At 37.9% G+C, this 20579-nt stretch overlaps 3 protein-coding genes across 9 annotated transcripts in view; 2 read left to right on the forward strand and 1 right to left on the reverse strand.

Annotated features, from left to right (window-relative positions):
- The first annotated feature begins 1220 nt into the window (after nucleotides 1-1220).
- Nucleotides 1221-8187, forward strand: wdr31 (WD repeat domain 31). Of its 3 annotated transcripts, none has more exons than XM_087798320.1 (10): nucleotides 1221-1292; nucleotides 4900-4965; nucleotides 5538-5670; nucleotides 5767-5841; nucleotides 5917-6061; nucleotides 6247-6347; nucleotides 6452-6519; nucleotides 6604-6745; nucleotides 6817-6979; nucleotides 7045-8187. In XM_087798320.1, exons 2-10 carry the CDS (start codon nucleotides 4919-4921, stop codon nucleotides 7233-7235), a joined length of 1065 nt encoding a protein of 354 aa, XP_087654446.1. In that variant the 5' UTR covers nucleotides 1221-1292; nucleotides 4900-4918; the 3' UTR covers nucleotides 7236-8187. The 3 variants fall into 3 exon arrangements, with proteins under 3 accessions (XP_087654446.1, XP_087654408.1, XP_087654455.1); XM_087798282.1 differs by lacking the exon at nucleotides 1221-1292 and adding an exon at nucleotides 4196-4412; XM_087798329.1 differs by lacking the exon at nucleotides 1221-1292 and adding an exon at nucleotides 4196-4412 and having other exon boundaries at nucleotides 4909-4965.
- A 150-nt stretch (nucleotides 8188-8337) lies between these two features.
- bri3bp (bri3 binding protein) lies at nucleotides 8338-12096 on the reverse strand. The gene is made up of 3 exons (XM_087791776.1): nucleotides 11820-12096; nucleotides 10765-10867; nucleotides 8338-10695 (listed from the first exon to the last, which is right to left on the reverse strand). Exons 1-3 carry the CDS (start codon nucleotides 11994-11996, stop codon nucleotides 10277-10279), a joined length of 699 nt encoding a protein of 232 aa, XP_087647902.1. The 5' UTR covers nucleotides 11997-12096; the 3' UTR covers nucleotides 8338-10276.
- Nucleotides 12097-12609: 513 nt separating this feature from the next.
- The window catches only part of stpg2 (sperm-tail PG-rich repeat containing 2), an 81086-nt gene continuing 73116 nt past the window's right edge, over nucleotides 12610-20579 (forward strand). For all 5 annotated transcript variants that reach the window (XM_087791818.1, XM_087791845.1, XM_087791827.1 and 2 more), the window contains exons 1-8: nucleotides 12610-12715; nucleotides 12913-13007; nucleotides 13151-13309; nucleotides 13482-13640; nucleotides 14392-14510; nucleotides 14680-14797; nucleotides 17112-17204; nucleotides 20313-20472. In XM_087791818.1, coding sequence (XP_087647944.1) covers nucleotides 12610-12715; nucleotides 12913-13007; nucleotides 13151-13309; nucleotides 13482-13640; nucleotides 14392-14510; nucleotides 14680-14797; nucleotides 17112-17204; nucleotides 20313-20472 — 1009 coding nt within the window. The remainder of the gene's footprint in view (nucleotides 12716-12912; nucleotides 13008-13150; nucleotides 13310-13481; nucleotides 13641-14391; nucleotides 14511-14679; nucleotides 14798-17111; nucleotides 17205-20312; nucleotides 20473-20579) is intronic.

Here is a 20579-nt window from a genome sequence, read left to right on the forward strand (position 1 = left end):
TAATTATGATATGCCATATTTATAATGTTATTTATTTATTCTGTTAATACTATATTGCACTATTTTTAACTTATTAATATTTATATTTGTACTTTTTATATATACATTCACTCTTCTGTGTTTTTTAACGGTTGCCAAGCAACGAGATTTCGTTGCCAGTTTCACTGCTGTGTTTTCTGTGCAATGACAATAAAAGAAAGTCTAAAGTCTAAACATTTTCTATTGTGAATATTTTAATGAAAAGAGACTTTTGTACAAACAAACAAACACTGATGATACAATAGAGTCCAACATCTATTTAAGGTACACTTGAATCAACATGTTGAAGTTGAACTTTAAGATGTAATGCATTTAGAATCAGGATCGGAAACAGTAATAAAAGAATGAAATAAGATAACAGGCAGTATAAGAACAGAACCAAGCATCAAGGCAGCCATTCTGTGTCGCCTATATAAAAATGGAGGAGGTCTCCTCCTTGAAATTGTTTTTCCAGCCAGCACACAGAAATACAGAACAAGAACAAGATCAAAGTTTCTATAAAAAGAAAGAACAAGATGACACAATCTAAGTCTAAAGTTAAAGATCAGAGAAAAGATAACAAAGACAAAGAATACAAAGATTAACATTGTTAAGAAACTCAGAATTAAACAGTCTAATAGATAGATAGATAGATAGATAGATAACTTTATTGATAGCACAAGGAATGCATTAGTCCCTGAGTCTATTAGTGTTGCATCATGGGAGGAGCATTCATGCTCTATCTGCTTCTCTGCTCACTGATGACAGTGTTGAGGGGATGACTGTCATCATCCATGATGGACAGTAGTTTGTCCAGTGATCTCCTCTCAGCAACTGTCACCAGTGAGTCCAGCTTCATTCCAACCACAGAGCCAGTCCTCCTGATCAACCTGTTGACACTCAGAACATGCAGAGGAGTTTCCTGCAGATGTTAAATGATCGAAGCCTCCTCAGAAAGTACAGTCTACTCTGAACCTTCTTATATACATGGTCTGTGTTGTAGGCCCAGTTTACTGTCCCGCCACACACCGAGTTACTTATAGTTGTCAACTATCTCCACCTCGTCGCCTCTGATAAACACTGGACGTGGCTTTGTCCTGGAAATACTATATGTCTTCATATTCACTCGATCTTATTCAGTTTTTAAATTAGCATTGATTGTGATTTTTGAGCACATTGTACACATTTTAGGATCTTACAAGCCACGTTCATTGACTCGATGGGATGGATTTGAACCACGGAACCTTGAGCTCGACACACACATGAACCAAGAGGTGAATTCTCCAGCCTTCTGCATCTTGTCTCTTTGTTGTAAAAAACAACAGCTGGTCCCTAAACAGCTGCACTGTCCTGTCAGCAGATGAACAGAGTATTATTCCTCTTCTTCTTGTAGATCAGAAAGTTGTTTTGTCGTTACACAACTTTACTTACAATTTAGCGTTCAACTAATACTGTTTGAAGACCACAAGTTGACTTTTAAATACATCTGTTTTATCTTAAGTAATGATATACTGTATTCTATAGTTTTACTGTGTGTTCCATTGATTTACTACATGCAAATTATAAGAGCATCTGTTCATTCCATACTTCTGCTTTCTATTTATTTATTTCAGACTTGACCAACTAGTATGAAGCCTGGAATGGGTATAAATTGGTGTATAATGGTTTCCAACTGTAAGTTTCAACATTCATCTTGAAGCAGAATGCATCGTAATGAGAGTGGTGGTCCCCCCTGACAAGTGACCACCCTTAAACAGCTGCTTGTTTATGGTTCCGCCCTGTTCACAGAGGGTCACTTCAGGCAGAATAGATGCCTCAAAGTTAAATCAAAATATAACTGCAAATGTTTATAAAGTACTTTGCGTTCCATGTATTGAAAATACTTCCACTTACAATGTTCATGCTTGCACTTATTGGGTTATTTGTTCTAAATATTATAGAATGCTTGGTTGTTATGATCAGAAAATAAGTGGAATTTGTTTTAAAAGGTGAATAATTCGAGAAGGTTGTGTTATCCGTTACAAGGGTTAGGTTTACAAACTAGATTCGTGCATTTACTTTAGCATGTGCTCCTTTAAAGCTTTTACCACCAACTAAGACATCGTTTATAAAGTACAATACAATTTTAAAACAATATTGTCTTGAATTGAAATATACCAACTGATAAATTAGATTTAGACCAGAGGTGTCAAACTCAATTACACAAGTGGAGCAAATATTTTAGCACTCACTAACTTTCCATTTAACTCAGTTTACATTGAACTAACTTTAAACAGTGGATATCAACTTGACATCAAATTCCTTTTTTCCATCTACTTTAATTTTTAGCAAACCATCCGGCGGACCACATAAATGACTTTGTTGTTGGATTTAAATTAGAGGGTTTAAATCGGGTCACGCCAAACGTAATTGCATTTAATGTACTTAAAGCTGATCCCCATGTGCTCTTTCTGACTGTGTCAGTGGAACAACACACAAAAAAATCTGTTAACAGGATCGAGGAGAATTAATTTTCTAGCTAAATGGGATCCGTCTGGTACCAGATCTGTAGCTCAGGGAGCAGCACTATCTTGTAATGAAGGCCTCCAGAGCTGCAGCTGCCTACAGGTCAGTGAGATTTTTAACAGGTCACAAGTTTCTCAAGATCATTTTTTTCTAAAGTACAATCTCCATCTCCAACTCATGGAAGATTATAATACATTTTTGTTAGAATACAAACATTATTATTATTAATACATTGAGATGATTCAGTTTTAAGCAAGATCCCTATTTAATGCTCCTACCCAGGTGCAACACTAATAGACTCAAGGACTCATTCATTCCTCGGGCTAATAAATTGTACAATTCTGAGTTCGGGGGCAGGAGTGGAGTGAAAGTATCTGGATGTTCTGTTCTATGTTAGTCTTTGTATCCTTTGTCTTTGTTGTTTTTCTTTGATCTATGTTCTTTATCTTTAGACTTAGATTGTGTCATCTTGTTCTTTCTCTTTATGTTCTTCTTCTTATTTTATTTTTTATTTATTATTTTTTATTGTTTATGAAAAATTGCTGGCTATTGGAAAAGAACAATTTCAATCAATCAATCAATAAAGTTTTACCTTACCTTACCTTATTTATTTATTATATTTATTTTCCCCGTAGCAAATCTGTAACTCCATCATTGATCATCTATAGATAAATAGATAGATAGATAAAACTTTATTGATCCCTCTGAAGGTCTCCTTCGGGAAATTGTTTTTCCAGTCAGCACACAGCAACACAGACGGTAGATTCATAAAAAACAAGAACAAGAACAAAGTTTCTATAAAAAGAAAGCGCAAGATGACACAATCTAAGGCTAAAAATAACAAAGACAAAGGATACAAAGATTAACACGGAATATCATCTTTTCCTTCCACTCCTGCCCCCAAACTCAGAATTAAACAATCTAATAGCACGAGGAATGAATGAGTCCCTGAGTCTATTAGTGTTGCATCATGGGAGGAGCATTCGTGCACTCCATCTGCTCAATAATAATAATAATAATAATAATAATAGTAATAATAATAATAATAATACTATATATATATATATATATATATATATATATATATATATATATATATATATATATATATATTTATACTGTATATATATATATATAGTATATAATAAATAGAAATGCTTCTGATGGCTATCCGACAATTTTATTAATACATTACTACAAGACCTTTTCCTCTCTTCTTTTCTACCGTTTTTATTTTTCCTTTTTTTTTTGTATTGTGTTAATTTCCTTTTTAATTCTGTTAATGAAAAGTATTTTTCAATTCATTTTCTGTCATAACACTATTTTTCGCATTTATGTACTTTATTTGAAATCGTAAAATGTATGAAATATACCGTTTTCTTTTTCTTTTTTTTTTTTACTTTAAACTGAATCGTTCAATATTTCTAATCTTCTACGATGAAATAACGTACAATCAAATATATATTTTCCTTATCTAATGTAAAAGTTTCCTCTTCATACAACATTGTTTAATCATCCCTTCATTATTTTGAAACAGTCGAGAAAAACTACGTGCTCTTATTTTGAAATAATTCGACGCGTTTTCCCTCCCGCTGGTCACGTGACCAGCCTGGATACGGACAGCGTCTCGTGCGTCGCTAAGAGGCGGAGAAGATCCGCTGCGATTCATCTCTGGAAGACTTTGTTTCTCTCTTCTTTTAAAACCAGCATTTTCGCGATGGCATTTAGCAAAACAATCTCCGGGGTCGTTTCGAGCGACAACATGGCCACTTGTTTAGTGTGTTATTGCACTTTTCTGTGCCTTTGGCCCCTCATGGCGTGACGGCGAAAAGATTAATTAGCATGCTAGCAACAAGCTAACCTGCTGAGCAACAACCTGCCAGTGACATGTGAGTCCATCCCCTGGAAGAAGAAGCTGTTTATCTTTTATTTCATGTCGTTCTGTGAAGTGTGTGTTTTTTGAGTTGTTGTGTAAGAATCTACAGCAGGTGTTTCACGCTAATACCTGGCGACACTAACGATGCGCCGCTAATAGGATTTCAAGTCTCACTTCCTGCCACTTGTTTGAGATGAGAAAGTAACTTGTTTTAATCTCCTCCTCTTATGCAAGTTCATGACGTCAAGAGTTGGATTTTAAATGGATTTGAGATGTTTTTCTCTTTTTAAACTTCAATATTTACAACTTATGCTTTTGTATTTAAGTGCCTCCACAGACATGAAGCAAAAATTAAATAAATATTTGATATTTCCTTTGCATTTTATACATTTTAAGTACAATTGCTTTATCATTTTACAGCTTGTTTAAAAATGTTCTATGGTTTGCATGTGGTCGAACTTTGGTAACGGATGGAAAAATAACTTTATTGACCATTTCAGTTTGTCCAGGTAGGAAGTCATGGGGAAACTCCAGAGCAAGTTTCGCAAGAGGTCTGAGCTCTACAGGTGAGACGGTTACTGTTAATATTCCAAGTCAATAGGATTTAAAATGTAAAAATACTACAAAGTTTGTCGAGTAAATTAGAATAACTCTATATAAGAGAAGAAAAAGGTCCCACCAAATCTCAATGAACTAGAGCGATGAGGAAACACTTAATTTTCACAGGCAGAAACCTCAAGCAGAACCAGACTCTGTGCATTTGACTGTTACAGCAGTAAATCTGTTTTGAACTTGTGATGAACTTAAGTGTAAGAAAGCACTTAACAAACAACCTATTTTTTTTAATGGTGTCAGCATTAAAAACATGTTTATTTGTTCATAATTATTGTTTATTTTCATCAACATAGAAATTGATCAAAATTCTCATTATTACCAAGTTATTTGTGTGAATTTAGAATTATTCTAATATTATTCTAAATATAATATTTTTAATTTGTATGTTTTAAAATCTCATCTGATTAAAAAGTGACAGACAAGGACATTCAATGTAGCTGAAATTTTTAAAAATGTATTTATTTCTTGTAACTGAAATGGATATTTATTTTTCCTGTAATACAATTTTTATTTTTATCATCAGGGCTTCTCAGGGAAGTAAGGGCGACAATACCTTCGACAGCCAGGTCATTCAGTATGAACCCGCCCATCAGGGATCAGTCAACTCTGTCACCATTCTCAGCCCAGATCTGTGTGTGTCCGGAGGTTCTGATCAGGTAAATCAATCTCTAGATGTTTAAAATACACTCATAAAAATGTTATCCTTTACATTTCGACCCGTGTTCACATCTGTTGAAATGTGTTTTTCTCAGGCGGTGGTCGTGTACGACTGGAAACAGGGTCGACTGTGTCAGTACTTCCAGAGTCACAACCGAGAAGTTACCAAGGTAACTGACCGGATGCTGACCTGCTACCTTCAGCCGCCACTATTGTATCAATCACTGCTTATTTCCACCTCCTAGGTGTTGTGTTATCCAGGCAGTGCATGGATTTTCAGTGCCTCACGGGACAAGACTGTCTTGATGTGGGACATTAACCAGGGGGATGAACCCATACAGGACTTCTGTGGGCACGAGTTGGTGGTCAATGGAATCGCCGTTAGTCCAGGTAAATAAATTTTGATTTTATTTGTTGTTATATAAACATTTTGAATCCTCTTTTTTTCATCCAAATGTTGAATAATTTTCTTTATATGGTCTCAAACGGTAGAATTGAATTTTAAGTTGTTGACTACAGCTCCCGCTTAAGTTGTTGACTAAAGATCTCTTCAATAAACTTCCATTTCTCTTCAGACGGCAGAAAACTTTGCACCGGGTCCAGAGACAACTGGATGTGTCTGTGGGATATTGAGTCTTCAAAATGTGAGCAGAGACACAATATTTCCAGAAACCTGGTAAGAATAATTGAAACCCTCCATTTAAAAAAAAAAATTTTTTTTAAATACTATTTGGTTCGTATGTGAGGAATCTAAATGAAAAACTATATTTTCTTTAACAGGTGACTCACGTCTGTTGGGTTCCCTGCAGCTCTTCCTTGGTACAGACCTCTGAAGATAAGACCATCAGGTATAGATGGTGGAGAAAGATTCAAAATAATCTTTTATTTCGTTGTGTAATTTTCTCATGAATAATAATAATGTGTGTTTTCAGAGTGTGGGACAGCCGGGTGTGGCAGGTCACCAACACCTTCCCAGCTAAGCAGTACATCCAGACATACTGCGATGTCTCGGCAAATGGGAACTACTTGTTGTCAAGTAGCAATGGATTTGGAGGCCAAGGCTGTGAGGCCACAGTAAGAATATATACTTTTATTAATTTCATAAATCAAAGCTAAAATAAACTTACACAATTATTTTCCTTTAGCTGTGGGACCTGCGTCAGCCTGGCTGCAAGCTGGTGGAATACAGGGGTCATCTCCAGACCACAGCTTGTTGTGTGTTCCTGCCGACATCTCCAGGTGGATCTCCTCGGGTAGTAACGTCTTCACACGACAGTTCCGTCAAAGTCTGGGACCAGAACACGGCAGGTACACCATTTAAAACGTCGCCATCTCCTCGGCTTCTCTTCACACTTCCTTCGATCTCTTTTCAGTCTGTCTGGGGACTTTACCTCTGGACGGGGCGGGTCCTCTGGTTTCTTTGGCTCCCAGTGATTCCTCTAATCTACTGTGTGCCAGCTTTAACACGGGGATCCATCATGTACAGCTGGGTCCGAACCAAAGTGTTGGGGCGGGTCCGGATGGATCTGAAGGCTTGGACATGAGGGTTGTTTCACGTTTCTGAAAATCTACGTCGGCTCTGATGGAGATTGAAATGGAAGATGTTCTTTGAACGTCAAGCCTGGCTAATGGTGCTGATGATGTGGAGCGTTAAGAGCTGGAGACTTCTTGAACGCTGCGTTCATGGAACCCTTTCTCTTGTTGGGCCACTTGGATGTCCTATTGTCTCGTGGGAGATTGTATCAGCAATTTTGGCACATTTGAATGTATTCTTTTCAGAGTTTTGTGACTCGATATCACATCTAAGATCATTTCTATGCACTTTTACACCAAAATCTTTTTCAAATAACCAGGTTTCTAATGCTCCTCTATCTTCTAGACACTGAATCTGTTTTTTTTAACATGGATTGATGAGGGTCTCATGTCCTATGATCAGGAAAACTCTTCCCTTCTTTGATGTGAGCAGCAAAATGCACATTTTTTTATTTAGTCTTATTCATATTCACTTTCAAACAAGATCACTAGAGTGTTTTTTGTGCTTTTAAAGGTGGTGAAAGTAGTTCTGGATTGTTTTAAAAGGTAGTTTAACAGCGATCCTCGACCAATGAGTTGTTTGGCACTGGGCCGCACAGAATAAATAACTAACATTATTTTAGTTTTATTTAATATCTTTGATTTTTTTTTATTTTGGTAAATGCCTGAATTTGCTCTGTTAAATCTGTCTTTAATATACAGTTGAATCATTTTTATTATTATATTTACAAAATACCACAACTTTTTTGTGTTTCGTTTTAAATTCTATACATTTTGTATGTATCTGCCGCATCTTAAAAGCCGGCCCTGTGAAATGATTGACATAAACCTGGTCTGTGGATCGCTGGAGTAAAAAGTGCATTAGTTGGAAAAACTTACTTGTCAAAACTAATGAAATAACAAGATGATGGATGTTTTTTTCTCTAAGATGAAGGTAAATATACTTTCTAACTGCATCTATTTTTCCAAGCAAAATCAGCCAATGATTGTTTGTGAAACAAAACAACTAATGATGCAAAAACAAATTATATAAAACATTTTTGATGAAGTTCAAGAATACTGTGTTTTCTATTGGAATTTATCTTCACGCACGTCATCTCGAAACGATTGAATATTCACAGACGTGCAAAGGGTTCAATTTCCAAAAGTTTATTTAGTTTTACACATTTAACATAACTGTTCAAGAGTTACACAAGGATAATGACCTGAAAAAAATAAGTAAAGTTCTACCCTCATTTTTCACTTGGACCCACACGCACGCTTACAAAAGAACAAAACCAAACATAAGTCAAAACACAAGAAAGTACAGCTTGTTTTATCATTTCTCACATCACTAGAAACAAATTTAAAAACATCGTGGAGTGGACGGTCGAAGCTCCGGATGATCGAGTACAAAAGAATCATTGGCACATAAATAAGCAGATAACATTAAATACAGTGACGACACATTACATCCTAAGAGTCTAAATGGCAAATCATAGTTCAGGGTTGAGAGGAATCATCAGTGCGAGCGTTCTAAAAATAGCAAAGGATTTAAATTTCTTTTTCTATTTTATAAACGTGATCCAGTAATATTTAACCCTTCATCAATATTTATCATTGGAAATAATGACTTAACTTTACACTTTCATATATAAAACATGCTGTTATTAGTAAATATCCACAAGTTGTGATCTAAGATAAGGAGGGGAACGTTCTACTGGGCTCCAAAATGAAGCTCATCAGTTTGTCTTCTTTGACCAATATTTAAGATCTCTGCATATTCAAGATGTGTTTAAAATGCTCCAAACGGTTGGATGGATGGGAAGGTGGAACAACTAACATTCATATCCCGACAATCATTGTTGGCAGACGTGCAAAGCGTTGGGTTTATTCTCTGCTGAACGAGGAAGTCATTTGTAACGAGGGAAGCGTTTCTAAACAGTCAACAGCTGCTCTATGTCTCCGTATGTTGCACAGTGGTAAAGATAAAAAAAGGAAATGGAGAAAGAAAACGGCAGTGTGTCAGACACGGTGTTTAAAAACAACAGCGGCTCTTTGGCGTCTGAGATTTTGAATTGCGATTCTCAAGTAAAGACACATCATGTCACCAACATAAAACCACTTTGATTGCAACTTGTATAACAGAAATTAAAGACACATCGTTTTCAAAAAAAGAAAAAAAACATTATCGATAGATTCGGTTTACATTTCTATTTAATAATGTTTGTTGCTAAAAATCTGTCTTAAATGTTATATTTGATGACATAATTTAATCCATTAACTTCCAATTGTGTTATCAGTTACGAGCCAGTGGAAAATCCTCCCTTCAATCACAAACACACTTGAGGTCCCTGAGTTTCTAACTACCCGACACAAGAACCTTCGGTTTAAATGACGACTCGTGTTTAAATATGTCGCCGACGTTTTTTTCCCCTCCTTCACTATTCAAGTAAATCATGCGGCCAAAACTACACACACACACACACACACACACACGCACACACGGGTTCATGATCCAACTACAGTAACTAGGAGATGATTAAATGACGTGAACTACATCTACCAGCTTGGATGCAAAGCTGGATTAAATATGTTTTTATAATGTACAAATATCTTTTTTTTTTTTTTAAAGTTGGTCCTTGACATCAAAAACCCTTTTTCTAATGTCTCCAGCGTGAAAAAGTTGACTTTTTTTTTAAGAAGACAGTAGCAATTTTTCAAGTTTGTATAAGAAAGGAATGGGAGTGCTTCCTGTTTGGATGGAAGGTTTTCAATGTGTGGAGGATTCACTTTTAATCTTCACTTAAATTAGTATTTTTGGAATATTAAGACTTGAAAAAAAGGGTTTCTCTGCGAGGGTTATTCACATTAAATATGCATATTCTTGAAGCACAAGCGGTTATGTTTGCACGTACTTGAGTGTCTCCTTCGAGGTTCACACAGAAAACAGTTCCCATTAAAAAAAAACCCTCTTGTTTGTTTAATTGACTTCAAAACGATGTATTCAAGCAGTAAAACTTGTTCCGACAGGTAACCAGTGACATTTCCAGTAAGTAAGTGCATTCACAGATCAGAGGAATTAAGGATCTTCTACTCCCCGTTACGTTCGAGACCGTCGATGACCCGACTGAGCCTGATGTTGAGCAGTCGGATCTGAGTGTCCAGGTGGTCGATCTTCTCCTCCAGGGAGCCTGCGCCGCCCCCCCTCCGCCAGTAGGCCCCCACGGGCCCCGTCATGAAGTACACGGCCATGATGAAGCAGAGGGGCAGCACCGCTCGCTCCGGGTCGCCCTCGAACTTCTGCAGGATGTACAGGCAGGAGAGGGCGAAGAGGATGACGCGGGCCAGCCAGAAGAACCGCCCGAAGACGGCGTGGAGCAGGTAGAAGAACCCGCCCAGGAACAGGGAGAGGAACCAGTACGCCAGGAGCACGGCGCCGACCAGGAGCAGGGCGCGGGACGGCGAGTTGGTGAGGGAGGTGGGGCTGAAGTAGTGGGTCAGGTTCGAGGCTGTAGACGAGAGAAAAACACGGATTTGTAGAAACGAGTCCATAACTTGAAATCAATCTCTTGACTTACAGTCAATGCCCATCACGTCCAGGAGATCGGACCAGACCTTCCAGATGGTGTCCACGAACGAGTCCACGCCGTGAACGAAGCGCTCTGTCGTTTTGGAGAAGAACTGAAGGAACAGTAGGAGGAACTTCAATTTGTCACCAAAGACGTCAACAAAAGTAAATCAAAGGCAACTTTGTTACGCGACAATCGTCACAATGCTGAGAACTATTCCACCATTTGACTCCATAAAGAACAAAGTAAGAAACATCTTAAGACGTTTTTATTTGTTCAGGCTTTTCCTTGATTTCCTTGAACTCCTGTTTTGTTATCGGTTTTATCTTGACCTTTAAAGTATATACTTTATTGAGTATTGTTTTGATTTTTTAAGCGCTTTATGACCCTGGTCTGGAAAAAGCGCTATAAAAATAAAAATTACTTGCTTACTTATTTACAATCTAAGTCTAAAGATCAATGACAAAGGATACAAAGATTGCGCCGGTGTTGCAGAATTCACAGACCACATGACTGTTCAAAGTCGTACCTGCTCCTATTTGTTCTGAAACCAAAATATGTCCAAAACATCAGCTTTAAAAGGCTGCTGTAGTCGACTGTATCCTCTCGTCCCCAGTCATTGTTGGGATCTAGCAGGATTTACATATTTCTTTAGCTGCAGTCGAGATACTGCCTGACTGGAATTGGAATTGCAACACAAATATGTGATGAATATTTGCATGTTAATTAAAAATAATTCGAAATATAAATAATAGTATGATAAATAGCTAAAATATCATTTGAAAATTAAAATACAAATTTATTCATGATGGAAGGAAGAATAATCCATGCATTGCTGATGAATATCGACGCAGTATCGTGAGATAATTTCGAGATATATCGTCGTATCGATTCAGGTGTCATGTGACTCCATATGATGGCATCCGTCCAGTGCGCAGGCCCGAACCTGGAGCTAAAGAAACAAAAACAACCATGCACGCTACACCTGACTCCAAATGACTCACGGTAACATGCAAACCAAACACAAATGATAACAGCTGTCGTGTTTGAACACACGCACGAACCTTGTACATGCCCCGGATGTTGTCTTCCCCGAAAACGTTGCTCAGGGTCTGGTAAACACCGTTAGCCGCTCGCCGGAAGCTGTTCTGGTTGCTGGTTCGGCTCCTGGCCGCCTCGCTCGAGGAGAGCAAGCAGGCGCCGAGCACCACGACCAGAACCAAGCACCGCAGTCCCTTCATGGCTGGAAGTCTTCAGAGTTTATAAAAAGGTTAGAAACGTTGAAAGCGGAACGAGAAGGTTTAGCTGTCAGCGCTACACACGTCAGTGCTCACAACAGGAAGTAGCTTTGCTGGTGACGAGACTTCCGGTGAGACGTTCAGGTCGCCTCGGAAATTCCTTCATTTGAATTTACATTTTTACCTACGAGTTAAGGTATTACAATTAATTTTTAATGTTTTTTTATAAATATAATTTATCTGCATTGGTATTTGTTGGCAAGCATTTTAATTAATAATTAAAAAAAACATACAAATAATTGTATTGTGTACCCAAGTCCTCAGCAAAATACACTAAAAAACACACTGAACGATAAATACAACAATCTTTTTTTAATATACATTTTTTTAATTGTTGAGTCAAATAAATAAATAAAAATCTTCTTCTTAACAAACGGGAAATGAAGGCGTTGAGTATCCATGGCAACGACGATAAAACAACGAGGTGACATCCAGACGAAGGCAACAGATAAACGAGTCTTTATTTAGTTAAAAAAAAATCTCTTTCTAACCGTTTACATTATTACGTAGATCGGTGTCAACTATAGGTTAATAATAGTTAACAAGTTGACGGCAAATGTACGGACGAGCTCCAAGGGTCACTCACCTGGCGACAGGTGGAACTCCTCCCGCGGTCGGACCCGGTTCTTATGAGATTCTACGAGATGATTCCAAATTATTAGGTGAGAAGAAATGATAATACTTTTAAAAATGAAGCATTTTGCGTGTTTTGTGTTAAGTTAGAGCGCCATCTGCTGGTCTATTTTATTAGACTTAATTATAAATTACTTAAACGGTTTTATTTATTCAAAATGACATTCTAAAGGTTTCAATATTATAGTAAATATTAGAGGTAAAAATGGGTTATGTTGTCTTTCAGGTGGTTATGCACCATTCTTGTCCCTGGCCAAGAGACTGACCGAGTCCAATGACGACACCCCGGGTCCTGGAGATTATGACCCCTCACCTGTGCAGGTAAATAGACTCTTAAGATTCCTCCTGAATAGAAAATGAATTGAACACATTGTTGGTCATATTCTCACTCGTCAGGCTGTCATTTTCTAGCTTTTATTCAAATGATTTATTCATTTACTTGATTCAAATTCCTTTGTCTACAGAGGAACATCCATGGTGGACGCAGTCTTCAAAACACTGCCAAGCGTTTCAAGGAGGTCGTCCCTGATGTTCCTGCTCCAGAAGATCTTCTGGAATCACCAACAAACGCTCGGGAAGTCCTGAAGATGGACAGAGCTGCGGAACTTGCAATGCTCAAGTCGGTGCGTTTAAAAACTACTCTGTGTAAACAATTTTTTTAATATGTTAAGTTGTATTTTCATCTGAATCCTGATATATTTTCTGCTCCGGTGTGATCCTCCCCATCACACCGCTCAGTCCCCTCTGCTCCATTGTGCTCGTGGCTATTTCATTTAAAGGGTTCTGTTGCCGCAGGCCAAAAGACTCCGTCTGGCTCGCCGCGAAGATCCTCCGTCCATTCCCTCCCCGGGCCAGGCCTTCGGCTATGAGCTGGACAGAAGTGGTTTTCTCCACAAGCAGAGCCCTCCACCCAGGGACGCCACCCTTGGGCCAGCCTTCTACGACCTTCAGCCCGTAAGGAAGTAAAGTTGACTACGTCTAAAAACTGTGTAAATGTATGATTGTGATATTCCACTCATGCTTATTTTTGATCATCAAGTTAATCCTCAGGCTGTGTGGCACCTAGATTAGATTAGATTAGATTAGATTAGATTAGATTAGATTGGATGGATGGATAGACCGACTTTATTGATCCCTCTGGAGGTCTCCTTCGGGAAATAGTTTTTCCAGCACACAGCAACACAGCAATAGATTCATAATAACAAGAACAAAGCACAATAACAAAGATTAGGATGTGAATCAGTCAGTAGATTAAACATAAAACTTGTTCATTCAAGTAAATGGCTATTTTATTTTTCACTGTTTACTCTTTTAAAAATGTTAAATAATGGCTTGGTATTGTTTTTTTATCAATGTACCTTTATACATTATTAAGTGACACTTTTTAAAAAGAGCCAACGGACAAGTTCATATGTGAGGCGTTGTGTTTTCAACCCTTATAGTGTTTTTTTTTCTTCACTTTTTAGTTTGCGGTGCTTTAAGTATATAATATATATATATTCTATATATATATATATACACACTGTATATATCAATAACATTCTCTTTTTATCTGAGTAATTTGATTGTAAGTTTTGGGATAATTCTTTCGGTGTTTATTTTTTGTAGTAATATTTTGAAAATATAAATGTAATTGGAAAGTTTATAATCCGACTAGTGCCATCCCTCCTCGAAGTGAAGGTTTTTCTATCTGTTCTCGTTTCAGTTGGAGAGTCTGTTTGAAAACAGGTACAAAGGCGTCCATTTTGGAAACATGACCGGGCGAAGAGATCGTGGTCCTGTAGGAGAGGATGGTCCCGGTCCAGGACAATATCACCCTGAGATGTGAGTTCATCAAATAAACTCATATTTTATTGTCATGAAATAACTTCACCTGCTGATTTTATCCGTTTCCTCCCTATCATTTTAAAAGTTAATCAATACCTTTCGTAAGATTCCAGTCCTCGTGCTGCCTCTCACATTTGTTTCTTTGTCTTCACTGACGTCAATGAAGAGTCTCACTGCTTCATCTCAGGAGTCCAGAAGCACATTATATGGACGGTCAGCAGAAGAGAGCGGAGCTGTTCATCCCTCGCTATCATGAGCAGGTGCCCAGAGACGAGGAGAAGAAGGTTTGCTGACATCTTAACTTCACACTTGCTCTTCCACGACGACTGTTATTCTATTCGCCACTAGAGGGCAGAAGAGCATTTTCTATAACCCCTGCTCCCTTCTAACGCTAATCCTCATCAACCGTGTTGCTTCAGACGTTAGATTGACTGTCTTTCAATTACATTTCTTGGAGATTTAAACCCACCCTGGGCCCTTCTTAACCTTTAAACAAGTCTTTAATTTCAAATATATGATTATCTACACCATAGCGATTTAATTTCCTTTTTTTTTTTTTTTTTCAAGTCTCGCACTGTGACATGATTTATGCCATAATAACAACAGCAAACCTGCTGGTGATGCTTTGAATGGATTATACATTTGGCATATGTCAATCATAAATGATGCTACTATTACAATATGCATCATCTATGTTAAGGATAAAGTCTGGTCGCAGAGATAATTTCTTTCCCTTCCTAATGATGGATTATTTGGCTCCATGATGAGGGGAGTTTACCTTCCCATAGGAAAGTGCAGAAAAAGCTGTCGTAAGTCTCTTTTTTGAAGGCCTTGTACTGCTCTGGTGGGAGTTAATCTCACCCGCGTGATTCATTATCTCTGGCTCTGGCCACAGGAACCTCCTCCACTGTGATAAGAGTAGCTTTTCCCTGAGAAAGCGTCGTCATTAAGGTTATGTCAGTCTTGGTTACATCCTCATAACTCCAGTTACGTTGTCACTGGGTTGCACAACTGTCCAACACCTGTAGAGCTCATGACACACGTGTGACCTCCTAACTGAATACATGTTTGCCGTGTGACAGCCGTGGATCAGGGAAAGTAAGTAAGTAAGTAAGTAATATTTATTTATATAGCGCTTTTCGAGACCAGGGTCACAAAGCGCTTAAACAATCAAAACAATACTCAAAAAAGTACATACTTTAAAGATCAAGATAATACTGAGAACAACACAGGAGTTCGAGAAATTTAAGGAAAAGCCTGAACAAATAGAAACGTCTTAAGATGTTTCTTAAAGGAGTCAGTAGATCCATCAAGCGCAAAAAGAGAGGAAGATCGTTCCAAAGCTTAGGAGCAACAGTCTGAAAAGATTTCTCTCCTCTGGTCCTGAGCCGTGTGTCTGGAACCATAAGTAGATTCTGATCCACAGACCTCAGAGCCCGAGCTGGGGTGTAAGGCTGGATCAGATTAGTGATGTAAAGTATTACTTTCAGAACTGTGATCAACTTACCGTTAGGATAACGGAGCCTGCAAGAATGTTTTGTCGATACTGTTGAAACGACCTCCTGAGGGATCAATAAAGTTTTACCTTACCTTACCTTACCTTAACAGAGGTTCATGATATTGTAGTTACACTTTTCCGACACCAGGGTGGATCCAGGAAACAGTCAATCTTACTTAGTGCTGCTGTAATTTGAAAATTGAAGAAGCTTATTCATCTTGTAGTTATGTATCTTCTCTAAATGTCTACCATACTTTATTCATAATAATAATGATAATAATAATTTAATTTATTATCAAGACACCCAAGGACGCCTCAAAGAGGATAAAAGCAGCATAATAAAAATACATTAAAAATATTACACAGAATAAGCCAGTTTGAATAGGTATGACTTGAGTTGAACTCTTATAATAACAAACTTCTACTTCATTCTTTTTAGTAAACATATTTTGCATGTTTATATTTTGGCTTTTCCAGCATAAATGCTGCAAAAAGTAATCGTCCTCCACCGTAGGAAATCCTTCTTAGTCGCCCTCTGTGTCTCCTTTTTTCCCTCTGATACAGTCGTTCCTGGTCTATTGATCTAGTAACGATGAACACATGAGCATCTTCAACTCCGCCTTCAAATTCTACTTCTAGTCCTTACTGTCATTCCGGGATAACTAATAAATCATGACTATTGAATCCCAGACATTATAGAAATAAATGTGGAAAAATTAAACTAAAAATGAAAGTTCATGTACTGTATTTATCTGTATATTTATCTGATGTTTTTACATTTATATTTTCACATTTATTAATTGTAGTTTGAAACTTCACTTAAATCCCATCCATTAAAAGCGTTCATTAAATATATGACGCTACAATTTCACTCTGTTGTCTTCTTCCACCCCCGCTGCACTTTCCTCTTCACCTCCCCTGAAACAAACAAGCATATAAGAAAGAGTCAAATTCAATTGTATCCCTAATTTTGACATTTATATTGAAACATTATTAAAATCATGTTGTTTGCCAGAAAAAGCACTGGGTGTTAAAGTTCTTTAAAACTGAAATGCATAGTCTTGCGTTCAAAATCTAAGTGTGTTTATCTTTCTCCACAGGGGGTCCCTGGACCTGGACACTATCATATCCAGAGTCAATTTGAAATGCCAACAAATCCCAGCGGTGGATCTTCCTTCCTCTCTAAAACGAAGGTACTGACGTAAAAAGTAAAGAAGTTTTTCTTGGACCAGTCTTTTTTCAACTAAATGTTCATCATCATCTTATCATTTTTATCTGTTAAATAAAGGCCTTAAAAGTACATTTTTATTGGGTTGAACAGTGAAAAAAAAGTCAGAACACAAATACAATATCAATTTTGTTGCAATGCTAATAGCATCTAAGCTACTTTTGTTATTGTGTGAATGCTGGGAAGCATTCACACAATTGAGATCCTGTTTTCTTCTGACCTAAACTTTGTTCCGCTTCTACTCCCACAAATTTTATCGGATTTGAACCGTTCAAACTTTTATCAATTCAGCCCGTTTCTGAAATGCGGGCTAAGTTCTATCTTTCTTTTATCTCTTCCACTCTTTCTTTTATTCCTCTTTTTCTACCCCATTTATTTCAATGGGGAAAATCTTCAATATATGTTTCGACTCCTTCCACTTTGACCTACTACTTCTACTTTTACTTCGATTTCCAATACTACTTCTACTACTAATACTACTACTACTTCTACTTTTACTACTACTTCCACTACTACTTCAACTACTACTTCTACTACTAATACTTCTATTTTTTCAAATAATTATACTACTAATTTTAATTTTCTACTTCTTCTACTTTAACTACTTATTCCACTACTACTTCTACTACTTATGCTACTACTACTATTAATTCTACTAATGATTCTACTACTACTGTTACGGTTCTACTGCTGCTACTTCCACTACTACTAATACTACTACTACTTCTAATTTTACAACTAATTCTACTACTACTTTTAATTTTCTACTTCTTCTAATTTAACTACTTATTCCACTAATACTTCCACTACTACCTTTGTTACTACTACTATTACTTTTTCTAATAACTTACTGTTACTGTTCTACTGCTTCTACTGTACTTCAGCTACTACTTCCACAGCTCAGCATTCACACTGCATTTTCTTCCGGAAATGCACTCTTTCTAGTTGTTCTAATACATTACCTGTGTTGTAGTGGCTGAGCACTGCAACTACACCCCCTATAATAAAAGCAGTCCATCCTCAGACATACCTGGAGACCTTTCCTGAGATACTTTTCATCTTAAAGTTTCTCACGTGAGATTTTGGGGGAAGCTATTTTTCCATTTACCGCGAGCATATGCGAGTGCGCTTGTTGCACTTCGCCGTGACCCAATTTCCAAACGTGCTTTTTTTTTCGCCGCATGCTGTGTCTGAACGGCGGAGCCTGTGATGTCGTCACCGACACCCACAGGGAAAGTCTCCGAAAGTGTGTGCGCATGTGTCAATTTCCTTCCTAAAGCAGAACTGAGGACGACACTCGCCTCAGATCTTTGTCTCCTCTGCGACTCCGGCACCGTCTGACACCGTTATCCCGTGGCGGGATGGCGGGAAAATGAAGGAGCGAGGGAGTCGAAGGATGGCGGGAGGGAATGATAAGAAGGAGTTAGCTGGAAATGTCTTCAGCTACGCCTCCCTCCTAATGTTGCCATATCAAAAGCATCGGTGCATAACTTCGCAAAGAGAAAACACTTTTCTTCACTCTTGTTGTCTCTCCAGAGCTCGCCCATTAGCGGTGATTTTTGTTTTAATGTATTTTTCTTTTTCAGAACAGAAAAATAAGCCTCTAACCTTCTGTTCACTTCAAGTAGCACAATGTTCCACTTCTTCTTCTTAAGTTTCTTTTTAAGAGAGCGACACTCTGGTCTCATTTGTTCTCTCACCACTGGAGACAAACTTGTGTTGCGGTTGCTTCCGAAACGTTTCACACGAACACAACTCTGGCGTTTTTCATGTTGAGAACAACAATTCTGCGTCGCCTCGTACTAATGATGTATATCCTGCAGGGGCCGCTTGAATAAAGTTCCTTTCATGATTGTAGGCATATTTAAGCTGCTTTTAGTAAACACTCGTACGTATAAAGTCGTATTTTTTCCATCCATTTTGCACAGAAAAAGGATTGTTTGTGAGAAGAATATTTCACTGACAGTGACTTTTTACAATTCACATTTTGTCAATCACGTTTATACAGTAGGTCCACCAAGGAGCCACAGTTTATTAGAAGTCAAGTCCACAGGCAGAACGAAGTATTATCTCTTTTTTTGTTCTATTTAACTAAACATTCCCATCAAATTCAAGTTTTTTCCAATATTAGTTTAACTATCTTAGGAAGTCTATGTGTATTTCATACAAAAAAAACAACAACATCTTAATAGTTTCAACATGAACATTATTCTATTCTATTCTTTAGCCAACCATCTGGTCGGCCATGTGGAAGTACAATGGGCTCGACATTTGTGTTTTAAACACTACAAAGATGAGGAAGAATCAAAAGCTGAACTTAACCTTCACTTCTCGCTCTTCTACTGTGACATATTTTTTTACTTCTCGCCACAATGTTTCATTTCTTCTTTTTTTTTTTTTGCCAGAAAATTTGGCAAAGTCGAAGAAGTTCCTCCAGTGTTTCGTCTTTAAAATGAGATTCTAAACAGGAAGAACCTCATTTTTAATTTAATTATCTTGTTGTTTCTCCATCAAACCTCTTTTCCTTCAACATCGGCTACATTTAGATCATTTCAGTTGCTTGTCTCGTCTTCAAACGGATGTTGTTATAGGTCAAAATATCAACATGAGCGTTCATCTGCTTTTCATCCGGCCAAAGGCACTGGTTGATATTTGGAGGAAGTCTTGATTGACAGGAGCGGGAATGCTGCCAGTCTTTGTTCGTGAGTCTATTTCCTGACTGCACTGTGTCTCCAGGAGTTAAGATTAACCTTTAGTTTATGGGATTTACATTTACAAAGACATACAATCCGACACCATGCGAGTGTAAGTAAGTAAGTAAGTGTGGCGACAATATGAAGCTGAAATCAAAGTGTGTTTTGAAAGAATCTTGAGTGAAACATTAAAATCATCTTGACACCATCAGTTTTTCTTGCGATTTTCTGAAATAAAACGACTATTATTTCCTGATTCCTCCCTCAAACGTCTATTTTTTTCAACATCCTTTTATGTCTGAGATGTTTTCACTCTTGTCTTTTAACATCCCACTCACAGCTTTTATCCGCTGTGCTTTCTTTTGCTCTCAATCCATTAGAGGTTTCACCCTGTGAAGGAGGTGGCGCCTCCTGTTGGCTGGTATAATGACCCGCGTCGGGGCCCGGAGCAGGTACCGCGGCCCACAGGAGCCAAGAGGAGCCCATTTGGCATCACCGCGGCGCGCTTCGTTCACGAGCGCAAACACGGCGCCACACCAGGTCAGCGCATGTTTCTGCTTCGGATGAACGCGTGGAACAATCGTGGAATGTTGGCGACTCGTTCTGACTGAACATCATATTTTTATGGTCAATCCTTCTGTCTGTTT

Source organism: Callionymus lyra, chromosome 1 (genome assembly GCF_982586985.1).
Source record: "Callionymus lyra chromosome 1, fCalLyr1.hap1.1, whole genome shotgun sequence".
In the NCBI taxonomy this organism is placed as follows: Eukaryota; Metazoa; Chordata; class Actinopteri; order Syngnathiformes; family Callionymidae; genus Callionymus; species Callionymus lyra.